This window comes from Larimichthys crocea, chromosome VIII (assembly GCF_000972845.2).
Source record: "Larimichthys crocea isolate SSNF chromosome VIII, L_crocea_2.0, whole genome shotgun sequence".
Lineage (NCBI taxonomy): Eukaryota > Metazoa > Chordata > Actinopteri > Sciaenidae > Larimichthys > Larimichthys crocea.
The window spans coordinates 6,298,351-6,317,640 of record NC_040018.1 but is presented as its reverse complement, the minus strand read 5'-3'; the positions used below and the strand labels follow the sequence as shown (position 1 = coordinate 6,317,640).

Genomic DNA, 19,290 nt, shown 5'->3' with positions numbered 1-19,290 from the left:
AAGCACTGCCTTTCATTCACCCACACATTTTCTTACAACTTCAAGAGAATGGCCTTGCTGAAAGAAGCAAACAGGGTTGTTGCAGTGAGTTTTTTGTGCTCAGTTGCGGACACATGGACAAAAGGTGCCAGGAGCTAACCTTCAACCCTACATTTAATGGATGTTTCACCACCCTCAGCTTTACAACTGACCCATATTTTAATATTTGAGGTCACGTCCACTGCTGAACATAGAATTCAAAGTATACTAGAACCAAAATATCCACTCTATGCGAGGAGGTCATCCATTAATCGCAAGATTGTTTGGTTCAAATGTGTGTCCACTGAACCCCAGATGTACCTGATGGTATCTCTCTGCTATCCATGTGTGGGTATGCTGGGGGGAATGAGAGAGCTCATGGTCCAAACATTCCTGTTTTTCCCACTTCCACCTAATTTCTGATGCCTCAACAATATCTTTATTGTTTTAAACTTTCTTTCTTCAGTTCAGATGCTGCCAGATCAGATACTGTTGCAAACAGAAATCACACTATTGTCACACAGGAGCTTTGCAAGAAAGCTACTCTTGAGCCACAACCCGTGCCCATCCCCCACTACAGATATGACTTGATGTATCTGCTCGCCTGTATGAACCTGCATTGTGTTGCCTCTCCTCTTGCAGCGTCTGAAGCTGGTCTGCTCCCCTCAGCCCGACTGGGGTCCTTTCCTGATGAAGCACCGTGGAGAACGGTACAAGAACATGATCGACCCTCTGGGAACTAACTCCCTGGCCTCAAACTGCCCCCCAAGGACTTTCAGCTCGGCTCCTACCAGTAGCAGCTGACCCCGGCAAGCACACCAACCCCCCACCTCCAACCCCCTACAGGGGGTACCGGGAGGCGGGGCGACTTCCACCTCTTCTCCCTCCTCCTCTCCTCCTCCTCCTCCTCGTCTCTGTCTTCTCCTCACCGTTTGTCACCCTCTTTGCTTCCCGTCTTCCTCCTCTGTCGTGGACGTGATTTCCTCTTCCTTATGCCCTCTTTTCCACCACTTCCTCTCTTTCTGTCAAAGGAGGTGGCTGCCCAGGTGGAGTGTACTCCTCCACTGCTCTTCATAGTCGGTAAATGGGCTGTCTGCCTCCCACACATGACCACTGATTACTTCAGAACCCTTCCCAGGGATCTTTATCCAAGAGAATTGTGTCATAATGACACGCCTCTACTGCACTCGCCTATTAGACTCCCCATAGCTGCTCCCCTCATGTCGTTGTTTGTGTTGTGTGTGTCTATCGGTTTTTTCATGTTTGTGGTGTGTGTTTTCCCTCCTATTTGTTTTTCGCATACCTTCTCCTCCTTTTCCCTCCGCCTCACGAACCCACAAAGCCCCTTGCTCGCCAGAGCACACCGTTTCAACTGCTCTCCTTTTCTCTTTTTTCTTTCCCTCTTTTCCCCCCCTCCCTCTTCCCTCCCCCTCCTCTCCCCCTTCCCTCTTTCCCTCCCTTCCTCCCCTCCCTCGTCCTTCCCCCCTCCCCCTCCTATCCGTCCTTCCCTCAGCCAGAAAGACAAACCCGAAAAATCAAACATTGTATGCCCCTGCTATCAACATTTTTGTTCTATCAAAGCGTATATATTCCCACTAGTTATTGCTCCGTCGCTCTGGTTTGTCCCACTCTCTACAAGATTTGCAATCCTTTGTGCCTCCTAGTTCCGCAGCCCGCCTTAGCTACGCGCCTGCAACATCCTCTTACCGTCCTCTCCCTCTTGCTTAAGATCTGCGGCTGGCCTCGGCTGCCTCGGGACGTGGGCACGCCCCCGCTGTGCCGCTCCCTTCGTTCGCGTCTCATGCGTACAGGCGAGGGTTAGCCGGACTCCAACAGCCGAATACGTCGGCTCAGTTGTGGAGTGGTAATGTCCTGCATCCTGGCGCGGCCCCGGCTCGCGCGCCCGACGCGTGAGGGGATGATTGCCGCCTCCGCCCAATTTTTTGTTGATTACCCCGTATCGTCTCTTATTCCTTCCAGTTTGTCTATTTATTAAGCCTTATTACTGTTCTCCTCTATTGTATATCTTAGAATGTAGACCATTATTTTGGTGAAAATTGTCATTGTCATTATTATGGCAAAAATTGACGGCCCCCTGCAGTACCTCTGTGGACCCCCTAGGGGTCATGCACCCCTGGTTGAAGACCACTGCTGTATACAATGTGTTGTGTTGCAGTTAGTGAAGCTTCACAGAAGAAAGAAGTCTTTTGGGTAAAAAAGCACATGTTGGTTTCTTTGCATTTTTTAAATTTGAGGTTGTTTTTTTTTTTTAGAGGCATCAAATTATCCTTTACATCATCTCAGGGTCACAAGAGTAGACATAACCCGTTATTAAAAAGTTCTCTGCAGTAACGAGATATAAGCGGGCATATCAGTATGATCAAAATGACATGTATATAATGACACACCCATGAACAGTTTGACATTAATTATAAGTGGACTGATTTTACAGTATACAGCACTTTTTTATCTAAAGCACTGCCTTTCATTCACCCACACATTTTCTTACAACTTCAAGAGAATGGCCTTGCTGAAAGAAGCAAACAGGGTTGTTGCAGTGAGTTTTTTTGTGCTCAGTTGCGGACACATGGACAAAAGGTGCCAGGGAGCTAACCCTTAACCCTACATTTAATGGATGTTTCACCACCCTCAGCTTTACAAACTGAACCCATATATTTAATATTTGAGGTCAGTCCACTGCTGAACATAGAATTCAAAGTAATACTAGAACCAAAATATCCACTCTATGCGAGGAAGGTCATCCATTAATCGCAAGATTGTTTGGTTCAAATGTGTGTCCACTGAACCCCAGATGTACCTGATGGTATCTCTCTGCTATCCATGTGTGAGTATGCTGGGGGGAATGAGAAGCTCATGGTCCAAACATTCCTGTTTTCATCCACTTCCACCTAATTTCTGATGCCTACACAATATCTTTTATTGTTTAAACTTTCTATTTCTTCAGTTCAGATGACTGCCAGATTGCCAGATACTGTTGCAAACAGAAATACACACTATTCTACACATAGGAGCTTTAGCAAGAAAGCTACTCTTGAGCACAACCCCATGCCCCATCCCCCACTACAGATATGACTTGATGCATCTGCTCTGCCTGTATGAACCTGCATTGTGTTGCCTCTCCTCTTGCAGCGTCTGAAGCTGGTCTGCTCCCCTCAGCCCGACTGGGGTCCTTTCCTGATGAAGCACCGTGGAGAACGGTACAAGAACATGATCGACCCTCTGGGAACTAACTCCCTGGGCCTCAAACTGCCCCCCAAGGACTTTCAGCTCGGCTCCTACCAGTAGCAGCTGACCCCGGCAAGCACACCACACCCACCACCTCCAACCCCCCTACAGGGGGTACTGGGAGGCGGGGCGACTTCCACCTCTTCTTCTCCCTCCTCCTCCTCCTCCTCCTCCTCCTCGTCTCTGTCTTTCTCCTCACCGTATGTCACCCTCTTTGCTTCCCGTCTTCCTCCTCTGTATCGTGGACGTGGATTTCCTCTTCCTTATGCCCTCTTTTCCACCACTTCCTCTCTTTCTGTCAGGGAGGAGTGGCTGCCCAGGTGGAGTGTACTCCTCCACTGCTGCTTCATAGTCGGTAAATGGGCTGTCATTGCCTCCCACACATGACCACTGATTACTTCAGAACCCTTCCCAGGGATCTTTATTCCAAGAGAAAAATTGTGTCATAAAATGACACAGCTCAGACTGCACTCGCAATATTAGACTCACCATAGCTGCTCCCTATGGAGTCGTGTGTGTGTGTGTGTGTGTGTGTTCATACGTGTGTGTGTGTGTGTGCCATCATATTTGTGTGTAGAGATAATGAATCATCCTGGTGCAAGCAGACGCAAGAAAACAAAAAGAAAATTGAGCGACAGAGAAACAACGGTTCAACGTGCTCGACGGGGATCTGTGTTTCGTTCCATCTGTGTACAAAATTCCATCGGCAATACAAATAATATCAAACTGCCTCTGGAAAGAAAGAAAGAAAGAAAGGAAGAAAGAAAAGAGGAAAGAAATAAAGAAAGAATGAAAGAAAGAAAGAAAGAAAGAAAAAAAAGAAAAATAAACATAGTATGCACTGCTATCACATTTTGTTCCTATCAAGCCGTATATATTCCCACTAGTTATTGCTCAGTCGCTCTGGCTTTGTCAAAAATAGATTACAAGATTTGCAATTTGTGCCTCCTACGTCCCAGTAGAGTAGCGAATGCATCCTGATTACCACTCTCACTAGATACACTTTGGCCTGGATGACTCTGCAGTATGATAGAAGCTAGGGTCTGTTTTTTCCTCTCTCTGAAGCCGAGGGACCATTTGTGATACCCTCTCTCTCTTTGTCTATTTATTAAGCCGTATTACTGTTCTCCTCTATTGTATTATCTTAGAATGTAAAGTAGCACATTCCTAACGTAGGAAACCACTAGAGTAGTCTATCCTTCCTTTTAGCAGGCGGAAACGTGGCCATTTAACCTTTTTACGTCGACCTGGTAGTCACTTTGCGTGTATATTTTAGATGGTGCATTTATCGCCGTGTGTGTTGTGAACTTGTCGAGCCCATCTGTGAAAACCATTTTTAGTATAAATATATATATATATATATATATATATACACACACATACATATACAGTAATATATGTATATCCTCCAGCAGAGGAGAAAGTTTGCAAAGACAGAGATTGAGAGTGTGTGAGTGTGTGTGTTTTCATGTTTCTCAGAGCCACTTCTCTTGATAGCTGTGTAATATCTTGTACAAAGTGTACACTTCTTCTATAAATATATCTTCAAGTCGTTAGTGTGTGTGTTGTCGCGTCCTCAACAATGTTAGGAGCAGCTGCTATGTGTGAGTAGATGATGATTAGACTAGAAGAAAATGGCCTCCTTCTTTTTCCTGGAAGTGTACTTTGTCTCTTGATGTTTGTGGTAGAGCTCCGGAGACCTCTTTGCCATTTCAGACTTTATGCCTCTTGCTTCTCTGTGTGTCCTCATGAAAACAGGGTCTCAGGTATACTCGATTCCATCACACTACTCCGGTAGTTGTAGGAATAATAGCATTCAGTGCATAGGAAACAGAGAGTAGAGCCATCCTAATGCTACACTTGTATTGGAAACAAGTCTGGAAGTGTGTTGCAAAAAAAAGGATCAGAATCAACTTCCTGATGATCTCGATGCAGCATCGCTTTGCTTTCTGCTTGCCGTCGTTGCTCAAATGCGCCTTGCGATGATAATACAGGGCATACTAGTGACTTAACCTGTTTTGACCAACTGTGCGCAGTGCTAAAAAAATCAAGTATTTTGCTTTTCATTCTATTTAGAACATAGTTAGATGGAAAACAACAATTAATCAAGATTATTGGGGGAAAAAAAATCTAATTTCAAATGCCTTGTAATGAAGTTTAATCGCCTCTTCAGCCAGTTTGTTGACTTTTCGGAGATTTTGTCACACTGTGGTCCATTTGTGGTCCATTTCTGCGAACCAATTACCTACAAAGTGACAACATGTATCCACTCAGAAGCAATTAGTCCTTTCCACTCTTTTGACCAGTCGGGTATGCATTTTCATGTTGAGGCAAAGTCCCGATTGGCTTTCATTATTATGCTTTCAACACTTCAGGAATTTACTTGTTGAGTGGCTTAGGTGTTTTAAATAGAGGTTGCAGGTATGGATGCAATAACAGTTGCTCAGTGGTTCTGAATATTTCTCTAAGCCATGTCTTTATATAATTGTGACAGGAAAATAGCACAGATATGATTTTAAGAGGTTGTACGGTTTGAAAATAAAACATAATCAATCGATGAGCACAAAAGCCCTGTTGTTGAATAGTTTGCTTGCTCCACAGTGTGGCTTTTGTTAAGACTTAGTGTATTTAGCTCTGTTTGTTCAAATGTGATAGTAACGTATGTCTGTATGCCTGTGTGCGCGCGTGTGTCTGTATTAGTTTTACTGAACTCCACTTAACTGTCAATCAGATGTTTGCATGGCCAGTCTCAGAGTAGATCGCTGAAAGAAGCAGAGGAGATTTGCATTTCTTTTTTTCCAAGGATGCTCAGCCCGATGGTCCTCTGTCTCTCTTCTGACATGTGTGAGGATCTTAGACCACCGATTGTGAACTCGAGCCGGTTACAACAATATACTCCATAAAAAATCCCACGGCAAACACTTACTCACTCGAGAGCAGGGGTGGCTGAAGGAGCAGTTTGAAATTTAAAATCATGCGTTGGACGTAGTGGACAGTAGACTTGAATGATAAAAGCCTTTCTATGCCCTGAGGTAGATTTTAATAATTTTCGTTAGGGCCACAGAAAAATAGCTACGAGTTTTGTGTTTCGTGTCCCTGTGTTTCCATTTCGACTGGGCTTCTCTGCTTTAGTTTCCAGGGGAAAAAGAAAAATGGCTTAGGGTTCAGTTAAAAACCACTTTGCTTCATAAAATATAACACTGAAGAGCTTGCATGTGCAGTTTGTGTTGCTGTAACTCAATGTCCATATAGTAATCCTTGTCTTTTCTCTCTCAATAGTATAAGTCCGTGCATGTTTATGTTAGGGAGCTTTTTGTTCTACATGAATGTTAAGAAACAGAGGGTTGCTGTTCTCCTTCTCACGGAGAAGAAAGAAGAAAAAAAAAAAACAGAAAAAGTAACTGTCAATTCGCTTTGCCTTCAAGTCAACTTTGGGCAGTATAGGTAACCAAAGAAAGAGTACTTTAACTAGGGTTGTAGTGAAAACAAACTTAAGAAGAATAAAGGAACGTGTCATCTGCGTATAGGAGGTTGTGATACTGCCATTCATATCCCATGTAGTGTTCCTCGATGTTTGCCAATACGTTACAAAACATCTTCAGGTAACCATTGGCCTTATAGATGTCCTCTAATGGTATAATATTGTATGTATTTCAAAAATAACACCACAGAATAGCTTATCGTCTGTCTCATATGGTAAAAGTATTCCTATTGTTATGTCTGTTGTGTCTTTTTGGCACTTTATTGTCTGACCTATGGAATGCATAGGTTAAATTTCTAATTACTTGAGTAATGTCATATATTCCCGTGTGTTCTACGTGAGGTACTGCTGCCTATGGATATAGATATGTGCCTCCAACAGCTCATGACATCCTTTGATTTTCAAAGTAGAGAACTAGATATATAACAAATATGTTTTAAAAATCGGTGTGAGAAAAACAAACAAACAAACAAAAAAAAGACAGAAAATATATATCATATATGTGAAATGCATTTATTTATTTTCAATGTCATCAATCTTTGAGGCCCTACCTCAGATTTTGTATTTATGTATAGAAATGCAATTGGATTATAGTATCTTTGCCAATAATAATATATCGCTATTATATCATGAAATGTATAACCTATGAATCAATAAATAAATGTTATTGTTTTCTTTGTTGTCACGTTTCTTTCAGACAGACTCCCGCTGTGTAAATGGAGCTCGAAACAATAACAACAAGGAAACTAGGTTAAGACAATAAATCCCCTCTGTGACCCGTCAATCAGCTTCTTTATTCAGCTGCTAAATAACTGAAGGCGTCGCAGCTTTGTAAAAACGTTACATACTGTTTGTTGTTCACTGGAAAATCGTGATCAAAGAGTGAAGAGATTGAAGGAAAAAAAAGACGATTTGAACGCTCCTGCAGGCATGTTGTTTGTCGGTACGTACCATGTGCTGCTTTACATCACTGACTGTGGCAGACAAGCCTGCATATTTCATGTCAAACTGATCTGCAATTTAAATTAATTTGTATGCAGCACATTGGTTAGCACAGTAAATCATACACAACAGAAAGAAGCCCCTTAACAATACTGGGAAGCAGAAAGACTACATTTATTAAATTCAATGCCTCAATGGCATCAAACCTTATTGATTTGTTGTAATACATTAATATAATTACATAATATAATTAAATCTAGCCAATACTAATATTGGCACGGACACCAGGCCATTTGGGAGCAGAAAGGGATTTTAAATTTCATTATATTTTTGTAATATTTGCTTTGCACCATTTAAAACGAGTACCATACCGCTGCAGACTTTATTCACTGACAAACTTAAACCACACTGTGCATTTACTCCAAGACTGACAGCTCTGCTCTGCTCACCTTTCCCACTTTGCTATTGGGTTATAAAAGTCTTGCGCGACCAGAGATGAAAGGCCATCCTCTGAGGACCATGAATGACTGAACAACAGACTTGCAATACATAAAGCGAATTTCTGAATCAGTATATTGTATTAAAGTACATAAATTATGGAAATATAAACAGGTCCCAACCAAATCCATTTGAACTAAAATCTGAAGCAAAGCGTGTGCTCAGTCATGATTGAGAAGCAGATTAGTAAAGTCTTCGGTTGAACTGAAAGACTGCAGACTCTCTCATCACTGTGGAAACAAGATTTATCACACATTTCACCCATCTCTGTCAACACTCACACCATGAGTTAACCACCATAGATTCACTTCCACCTTCTCCCTAACTGATGTAGCAGTTAACTGCTTTTTTTTAACTAAATAATATTGCTTTACTTTTGATGCTTCAGTCCAGCATCAAGCTGAAGAAAATCTAAGATTTACCTCATTATATTTGGCATTCAGCTCTCTGACAATCCTTTGTTTCAGAAACCCCCTACAGGAGCAGGGAGCCTACACTTCTGCAGAGCATGAGCAGAACCTCTGAATTAAAGAGGTAAATGTGGTGAATCCGCCCACAGTGGATTTGTTTTTACTACAGAACACTTTGACTATGCTGCACGAGCATATTATCCATCTCATTTTCTGTTGATATTTTTGTGCCTTTTCATTGATTTTAGCGAATGTAACTCGTTCTCCAAAGGAGGCTGGATGAGCCTCTTGAATTTATACCCAAAATACCCCCAGCTTCGTACACTTAGTATTGACTGTTTGACTGCTTACCCAGCGGCTGAACAATTGCAATGCGGAGGAATTTTTGATTTTTAAAAAAGCTGCAAATCTAAATTACAGAAGTTGCACAGAGTTGTGTTATTTACCTGAATGGCACAATGTGGGACTAAAACTATGCAAATGTTTAGGGGAATTTTTACCTCGCTTTACTGCCAAGGTGATATTCACACACGACTCAGAAAACAGAAGACCTTTGCAATTATTGTAAACCAGGGGGGAAATTCTCTTTGTCGTAAGATATAGCATCATTTACCGTCTGTTGAAAGCACTTAGACCTGAAAGTTTTGTGGAGGGAGGAAAAGTGCTGCCATCTGTACTGTCAGCTCCGTCCTTCCCTTTCTCATTCTGCTAATGTAAGACCAAATATCTGTGTGGGAGGGGAAAATAAAGTTTGAAGTGTTCAAGAACACTTTGTCTCCTCTTTGCAGGTGGTGACATTCAGACATTTATCACTCTGACCGCGGCAGTCTTGCCTTCTCTCCGTCTGACAGCCTGTTTGTTTACTTCGCCATCAGTTAAAAGTTGCTCGGCCCTCTCGGCTCGGAGACAAAGACCCAGCGTGCAGTTTCCTGCCCGTATTCAGCTGACAAGAAAATCCTTCCTGCCTCATCTCATCAGCTGATGAAAGCTGATGAGATGAGGCAGGAAGTGAGCTGACCTTGAGCAGAAAACTTCACTACATCGGCAATATGCGATGACGTGTTTTTAAATAATCCGTTCTGTGTTATGAATGCTGTTGACAGCAACATAATGACTTGATTACATGGTACCTGTTTTCCTACTTGTCATTGTGAACTCTGCTTAAATGCTTTCATTACTGCTGAAATCTAAAGTATCTCTTTTAGGCTTGTTGTCAAAGCATGATAACAATAAAAACAAGAGGAAATTATTAAAGCCCTCCTATCTGCCCTCTACCACTGTTACAGATAAAAGAGCTGCTTATCTATACACCCTTTTCTTTATTTGTGTATTTGACATTCTGCTCTTAAAACATATGAGCTCAATAATTAAATATCAGTGTTAAGTGCTTCTCCCTGACTTGAGGGCATCATTCACTAGAGACACTCGTAGAAACGTAGCTTTAATTTGCACCACTGTCAGATTCAGCAACATTCAGGCACACAGACGTTTCCAACCCTTTCCTTTCTTTTATTTGGCTGTTTGAGCCGCAAAACCTTTGAGTTGATTTAACATGTGAGGTGTCCTGTTACATAATGTTATGCAATATACAGTCATCTGCCAGCCAATCAAGAAAGAGTACATCCCAGGACAAGTTAACTGACACACAGAGACAACAACCATTCACAATCCCATTTCCACTCTGTGGGCACTCGACAACGGTGCACTATAGCATGAATAAAGAACCTTTATACTGGCAGAAATGAACTGTTTTTAGCCACTTGGGGGCGGCTCAACAAGCTGTAAATACAACACAGACATATGATCACATATAATATGATAAATATGATGCACATGTTAGGAAAGAATGGCTTCATCTGAATTTTGATTCTGTCTATTTGAGAAATGTAAAAGCAATATTTACTCCTCTTTTAGCTCTGGTTTTCAGCTTAAATTTCTGGTTCACCATCCATCCATTATCTGTAACCGCTTATCCTCTTCAGGCTCACAGTGGGGCTGGAGCTTATCCGAGAGTCACCAATGTTCACTTGTGTGTTCACCAATGTTCACCAATGTTCACTTTTGCACTTTTGCATGTTCATGTGGAGAACATGCAAAAAAAAAAAAAAAAAAACGGTACAGAAAGGACCCAGGTTCCCGAGGTTCCTACCAGGAACCTTCTTGCTAACCAGTGCATCTGTATCCCATCTGTGGATGCTATCATGACCTCGAAGAGGCTTAAAAGCTCAGAAGAGCTGCAGAGTTGAGTGATGATTCTCTGCTTACTTGACAAAAGGTTATACTTTGAGTACACAAAAATAAAAAAAAGCATTTTACTGTAAAAGCTTCAGACACTGAGGAAGAAATTATGCAACCCACTCATTATTGGATCTCTGCTTGTTGTTGTTTTGAAAGATGATGATGATGGTTTCGACCACTCAACAAGGTTAACTCTTCGTCAACGATAATTCTACTGTGGTATTTTACATCATCACGACTCACTTGTTCCCTTCTCCTACAAGGACTCTTATTTATAGAAACGTGTAGTATTTCTCCAAGGTTACCTACTTCTCATGGCTGCCTCCAGCCTCTATCTAATCTACTGTATGATCATTATCTAACACGTAGCCTGGCAGGTAAGATAACCTAAGCTGTGTTTATCCTGCTAAGGGGTAAAAGGCTTTCCTGATATTTGGAAACAATGAAAACAGGGTGGCTCGAAGATAAAGGCAAACCAAAGCAAAGGACTGACTGATATCAACGGGCCTTTTGAATGAAATAAAGTATTGAGAGAGGCTGCACTCTGAACAGAGTGTGTGTTGGACATCACAACATTACACTCCAAAACCATGGGCTTTTGCAGCTCCACTTTTCTGGTAAGGCTTTTACAGAGTATTTTGGAATCTGGCTGCAGAGTCCTGAGGTAAGGCGCTGATGTTTTATGATAAAGCCTGGCTTGCACTTAGTGTTCGGGCTCCTAAAGGTATTGGATGGAGGTTGGGAAAGGGGTCCCGTGCAGACCACTCAAGTTCTTCCACACTCAACTAAACACACTATTGTAGAAATTGCTATTGTATGCAGTAGCATTGGACCCGAGGATTAAACCAAGATAAAATACCCCACAACAAAACTAAATAAAAGTTTCAGTTAAGTAAAGAAGCAACTGTGAATAGCCTGTGAATGCAATCTGCCCTTTTCTTAGGGGTTTCAATAAACGTTAGCGATCACCAACCGTAGTAGAAGTAGACATGGTAGATTGAAGGAAAGTGGGTATAAGAAAAGTAAATAGCTCCAGTGAACATCACAAACTGAGCAGTGTAAGAGCATCTGACAGTTGATTTTTCTTCTAAAATCTGTGAGCTGACAGAGGGTGTGTTCAAGTTCAAATACAAAGGGGATTTAAACTGCAGTATAATACAACTGAAGTCAATAAATGACGTTTGCTTACCACCGAAAGTTTGGTCAACACTTATTTTTCTTGGCTCTGACCAGGAAAACTCCTCACAATGTAGAGGAGGTCAGACAAAGTAAGTTGCATAGTTGTACTTTATTGAGAATTTATTGAGCTGATTATTTTTATCTGTATTTTCCCTCTTTTTGTATTGACTATGTGTTTGTATTTTCTGTTGTCATTTTGTTGTGGAATTTTATTTTGGAATTTCTGCTGGAGGAGGTGGAGCATTCTTAAGAGGTGGGTCACCTACATGGTTGATCCTCATTGGATTACTGACAAAGAGTCAGCCATCTTGTTGACCATGTGCTGAAATAAGATGGCAGAACAAGGTTCAAACTCAGTAAATTAAGATTCACCTTTGTTTTTGACTTCCTAGTTTACTCGGTGAAGTAGTGGGTGTAGGTTAAAACAGCCTGAAGCCTCAAAGTCTCAACTAGAGTTGTCAAAAAACCAAAATGAGTAACCACGATACTATACCAGACAAAGTATCACGGTTCCGGGTATTATTGCGATACTGTGGCCTTCTTTTATTATGAAATCAAATCAAATCAAATCAATTTTATTTGTATAGCCCAAAGTCACAAAGTACATTTGCCTCTGAGGGCTTCACAATCTGTACATTGAGTGACACCCTCTGTCCTTAGACCCTCGGTTCGAGTGAGGAAAAACTTGCCCACAAAAAACCTTTAACAGGGAAAAAAGGTGGAAGAAACCTCAGGAAGAGCCACAGAGGAGGGATCCCTCTCCCAGGACGGACAGACGTGCAATGGATGTCACGTGTACAGAACAAATCAACACAAACATATTGTACAATTACAATGACTCGACACCGTGGTCGACCATGCTGTCCCAATGCGCAGGTGCAGATTTCAGGCCCCTATCTCAAAGCGTTGATGGGTTATCAGGGGATATGGCCTTGACCTTGGGGTCAGCTTGAGGTGGCTCAGATATGTTCTGTGACTGTCAATTTAACAGTGTGACGGCATGCTTTTTAATAAAACACACCCTATCAAATATGTCAATTCGACTTTGATGATTTCTTCGACAAAACACTGAACAAAACTCACATGGTGAGTGTGCTGCATGGTGCTTTTGTGATCCTTTGAGCAGCCCTGAAAGCTTTCCATGAATAAAATTGTTACTGTATATGAATATATACACAGTGCAGCTCCAGCGCAAACTGCACACAGGAAATTTCATTTTTCCTTCTCAAAAGGTCTGTTGATAACAAGCTCTGTCTAAAAACAGACATTATAAAAAGCACATTAAACAGAGAAGTGATTAACTTTTTATTTTATCAGTCATAATATCAATGGTGACACACACAGTGTTTGTGCTGAGAAACGTTGATGATATTATTAAAAGAAATCTTTAACATAGTTAGAAAAACACTCAAGGCAGAGGGTTCTCGGTTGTCCAATCAGATTGTAGCTCGCAAATCGTCAGTGGTCGAGCATTCTGGGTAGTGTAGGCCTTTCCGCTTTCCAAAACATAGGAATAAAAGTTTATTTCTCAGGCTAGAAGGAGAAAAAAAAACATACTGAGGGCCACAACATGAAGCTATCTTATTGTTGAATTATCAGTGACACTTTGGCGTGTTTGTGCTGAGCAGCGCTTTAAAAAGTGGGCGTGTTCTAGGGGTGGCATATGAGCGAAATTATCTGCATTGATTATCGGGAAAATTAACCATATATATGTATAACTAGAAATAATTAAAATGCTCTGACCACTCAATCAACTTTGGCAAGTTATGGCTAACAGCTGAAGGCCTGTTGCCAGCCTGGCAACAAAAAGAGGAAGAAACATTTACTTGCTACTTGCTTACTTGCTATCACTGGTGATGGTAGTTTGGAAGCAGGATTTGAGTCTTCAATTTTCTGTCAAAGAACTCCCCAACATCTAACTCAATCTTTATTTATATAGCACAACACAATACAAATAAAGAATGCAATACAAAGTGCTTCACAAACTAAAAAACATCTGACAGAAATTAAGTGAATATTGAAAACCCACCACAAGACAGAAAAATAAAACACTGGCCACCAACTATTCACCAATGAGGTCATGTTTTGGTGCAGTGTGGCTGTGAGCACTAGTCAAGTTGTAAAATGAAACCAGGGGGGATGGTGAAATTTTTCATTTATGTGACATGTTTTCCAGCAGGGGGGTCTGGGGGTCCTCCCCCAGAAAATTTTGTATTTCTTAGATGCAATTTCCTGCATTCTAGTCAATTTTAGGGTGACTTGCTAGACATGGCAAATCCTAAATCCCATCTGATTCATAGCTTGCATTCTCAGTTGCTTGGCCTGCACAAGACAATACTATTTATCGGAAAGAAACAATAACCACTTAACTATGGACATCATGTCATTCACATCTTTTTTTAAACATATTTGTAAAAACATTTTAAATAACTTTGTGTATGTTTTTAAAATCTTTGTGTGTTTTTAAACATATTTAAATACATTTAAACACATTTTTGTTAAAAAACATCTTCACTTAAAAAAACACAATTTAAGGAGGAGGAAAGAAGACTTCGAGTTTTAAGACGACGCGATGTTTGAAACAAGCGGTATTAAAGAATGTGGATGATTGACACCTGTCACCTGTCGACCAATCAGAGTCAGGAGAATCTATTAGTACCGCCCACATTCACCTTTGACCCACCAATGACGATCCAGAATGAAGTAAACCCAAAGGTAGCATATCGCAGCAGGAGGTCTCACTTCACTGTCAAAGCCTGTTTGTCTTTATGTAACAACCAGGAGCTTCATGACTGATTCAAACTAAAGCAGGAGACATTAGCAGCGTTTCTTCACGCTGGAATAAAACTTTTGACACGAAACAGCAAAGATAAGACATACTGTGTCGTTTTGTGGATTTTGTTGCTACTCTTTGTGGGCTAGCTTGCCGAGTTTTCATCGCACAGTGATGAGACACATATCTTTGTAAGATATATTTTTATTTTTTCCCCCGCCGCGCCTCCCCTGAAGTCTTCTGGCGCCCCCCAAGGGAGGCGCGCCTCACACTTTGAAAACCGCTGACACAGGTAATAGACTGATTATCATAAAGCCCCCCTAAATGTCGAATGGTAATTCTATTTCCAGTGTTAAATATAAGTAATTTTCACATGCATTGATAAAATGCCATAAGGGATGGGTTTTCATGTAGCCTATGGAGAACTGACGTGCGCTCCGTTTCAGTATGCTGGTGGACCGCGAGGACAGGTAAATGGTTTAAATCTCAGAAAAAGTGTGTGGGGGGGTGAAATCGTCTTTTTGTAAAAGTGGGGGTGTCGCATCCCCCCCCCATCCCCCACGGGTGCGACGCCCGTGGTGCTGAGAAACGTTGATGATATTATTAAAAGAAATCTTTAACAACACGAGAAAAACAGTTCCGGGCAGAGGGTCCTCGGTTGTCCAATCAGATTGTAGCTTGCAGCGTCATGTATCTCTGTGGTCGGGTTATTATTGGAGTGAATGGACGGCTGGAGCTCTGCTCTGAGCGTCTCTTACCAGCGCAAACGGATTATACTGGAGTCAATGCGGTGGTACCGTGTATACTGTGGGCATCGTGCAACTCTAGTCTCAACAATGTTTTCATCTACTTCCATCCAACCTGTAGACATCTCCATCATTCAGAGGTAATGTAACTTTAAACTTGAACTGTTACTGACTTACTGTTATTATATATTAATCATGGGATCATCATCAAGGGTGGTGGTGCTTCTAAAGCAGTGGTTCTTAACCTTGTTGGAGGTACCGAACCCCACCAGTTTCATATGCTCATTCACCGAACCCTTCTTTAGTAAAAAAATAACTGGTCCACAAAATGAACCGTGCATTAACATCACCTTGTTCAAATAACAAAACCAACACAGTGCATGAACTCACAACAACTTACCTCAGTGTGACTTCTGCTGTTGCCTTTGAGAGACCAGTTCAGATATGCGTGGCTTCACCTTGGCAAGTGCCAGTCTCATGTCATTTTCACAGCAAAGTCTGTTCCTTTTCTTAGTTTTTATGTCCAGCATCCTCGAAAACGATTGCTCACAAAGATATGTTTTATACATATGGTATAAAAAAAAAATTCCAGGGCGGAGGCTCCACCGAACCCCTGAGACCGACTCACCGAACCCCTAGGGTTCGATCGAACCCAGGTTAAGAACCACTGTTCTACAGCCATCAAAAGCACAAATTCAAACCATTGTGCCAATACACCGTGTAGAGTTATCAAAAAGTAACAAACTCTTGTGATTTTCTAAAATGAGAGGACTCATTTCTACACCCAAAGGCGAGAGCAAGGGTGCTAACATTCTTTTTTAATATAAATGTCAGGACTTAAATTAGTCCCACATGGCTGACTTCATGTCAACATTGGCCTTTAAAGACCAGCAGATGGTGTGTTGACCCATGAAATACAGATACTTCTAAATTTAAACCAACATTGATGAGTTTCAGTCATATAATCTAGCTTAGTACCTTTTTTAATCACAATAATTTCCGATATCAGATCACACTTGTTATATCCTAACTGAACATCAGTGTTTTGCACTAATGTCATGACATTACTGGGTTAGCTGCTATTCCACTAGCTTCCCTCATTAGAGAAGTAAGTCATTAACTGTCACTGTGGTTTTTCCCTGATCAATCCAAAATGTTTCCTTCCACTGGCGATGTGAATCATGAGTAAATGATCGAAACTTGACGACTCTTTTTCCTGACTTACGTCCACTAACTCACGCAACCTGAGAAGATAAGGCTAGCCCAACTGTCATTCATACTTTTGTGCAACTATATGTGTGGAAATATGTCAACTTAATTACTGTATCAACCTGCAAGAAAAACAAACCACTTAGTACTCCCAGCTGCCAACACCAACCTGATTTATTCTTGAGCGGTCATGACTCTGAAAGGCTGAAAATCCGTGGTCTAGACAGATACAACGAACAGCATATTATATAAACATATTATATGTCTGATTTTTTAATGAGGTGAATTGGCATCACTTCTCCTCCTGCTTCTTTGTTTTAATTACCTAAAACAACTTTACATATTTGATGTGTTTATTTTTATTCGGCATTACAAGAATTCATCTAGATGATCTTACAGCAAACTCAACATTGCAGCTTTAATGTCAGTTAAGGTCAATAGCAACATGAATAATATGCCATTATTTTGTTACATTCCTTAGTTCCCAGAAAGATTATACTAGGTATGGAAATGCTCATTAAAATTATAGCGACTAATAAGGGAAATAATATATAAAAAGTAATGTAAAACCATTATAGAATGGCTAGAATAACATAATTTGTTTTAAATTAGCGACTGTAATCAGTTTGAGTCTTATATATTCTTGGAAATTCGATGTTCTCTCTATGCTCCTGTGAAATACGTTTTTAATTAGGTTCAAATTTAACTGATACTTTACCTGTATAGGCTATATAACACATTTTCTGTGGTGCATGATGATGTGTGCTTGAGTGTGATATTTGTGTCTTTTTTTTTGTTCTAAATCTTGCAGATTATTTGTGGTATACATTGTAGGTTTTATTAATACATGTTAATTCTTTCTAGCACATGTGCTCTTGACATCGGGACATGACTACTGCAGGATTAACCTTCCTGTTTCAATTGAGTATTTTCAGAGTCTGATGAGATGGTAATTCATTTCGTTATTGACAGAACCGCTCAACGTGACAGTCGTGGAAATGGAGAATTGTGCAGACAGTGAGCTGTAAAGACACAAATGAGAACTGAAACTGCATTACAATGTGTTCTTTTGGATTTTAAAATAGCTCCACGACTAATGCAGGCAACCAGTTCACTCCAAAATACCCTCAGGGCTTACTTCCATCATCCATATTTTGTTACATCTGTTAGCTGATAAAGAGACCTAAAGAAAGCAGAGCACCTCAGATATCCAAAAATATGTTTGCGACTGATCCAACTATAGAGCAAAACAAGACATCTGAGGTCTGCCTCTGTGTAACACAGCCCTTCAACACACTGCACCTGCTCTGCTGACAAGAGGATATTAAATCTCAAATAGTCTCCTTTAGTAATAAGAACAGGGTGTGCAGATGTGCCCATCCCAACATACCATGTTTGAGCCCTTTTTGAGGTCAGTGCGGTCTGCATGTTTTCGAAAATGTGCGTAGAGATAAAGACCGTCTCCTGTGTCTTAATGCGAGGCAGCGACAGAAATGTCAGACCAGACCGCATGGCATCTGGTAGCTAACGTATCTGGATTTTCCAGCAATAACTTGAAAATTGGAAAAGGTATCTTTAATCTGAATGCAAATTAAAAGATTGCTCCACCAAGCAAAAGCAAATTATAATATGATCTAAGGTGGCCCTTCAAAATGAAATTGACTGGCAGAGGACCAATCATTGGCCGTAACATGGAAAGACTTACTCAGATTTGAAGCATTTAGGTTTCATAAAGTTCATAATGATTACTTATGACCTAGTCCAGATTTGCCCTTTAGAGACATTAAACAAGCATCATGACCAGGGATGGGAGTCGAGAACCAGTTTCAGTTTAAAAAAAAACAGTATCAAATTGTTTGATCCATCAAAACAGAAGTTACCCTAGTCCGTAGTCTAGACTTGTGTAGACCCAACAGTTCCCACCATGAGCAAGTACATGGCGACAGTGGCAAGGAAAATCTTCTAAAGAGGCAGAGACCCTGTTGTTGGCTGGCCATCAACCACAATTGGTTCAGTTTCATTAATTAATTTTATCGATTGTATCAATGTTTTCAGACAGTTGCATATTGCAAAAGAAGAAGAGTCTACGCTGCTGGAAACTTTACAACAGAAGTAAAGATGGTGGGAGAGAAAATGTGTCTTCATTTCCCAAAGAAAGATGACAACAGTGCTAGTTGTAATGTCTGTAAAATGATAGGCATCAAAATGAAGTCCATCTGTAGTTACTTACAGTATTTCAGTGTGACATCCTGTCATCACAGCCTGATAATCAGAGCGAACTGCCATTTCGCTTCACTAATCATTCAGTCAGACAATGTGTTTTCTGTTGTTGTTGGAAATTTTCCTCTAACCAAGTGACTGATGTATACATCCTGCTGGCGTCACTGTCAGTCGGCAACAGAAGCTGTAGGTTGTGATTGCCAGGAGCGGTTAACCTTTATTCATGTCGCTCCAAGACATGGGTTGATGTAAGAGTTGTTATATTCTGTAAGGTGACTTACTCCTTGTATGGCTTATTTCAGTGTATCAACATATCTCTTGGTAAGGATG

General features: G+C 41.0%; 1 protein-coding gene across 1 annotated transcript in view; it reads left to right on the top strand.

Moving 5' to 3' along the window:
- slc6a5 (solute carrier family 6 member 5) overlaps positions 1 to 4,582 on the top strand; it is a 23,175-nt gene extending 18,593 nt beyond the window's left edge. The window contains 1 exon segment of the mRNA XM_027281059.1: positions 3,169 to 4,582. Within this exon segment, the coding sequence (XP_027136860.1) occupies positions 3,169 to 3,324 (156 nt within the window). The 3' untranslated portion in view covers positions 3,325 to 4,582.
- The last annotated feature ends 14,708 nt before the right edge of the window (positions 4,583 to 19,290 follow it).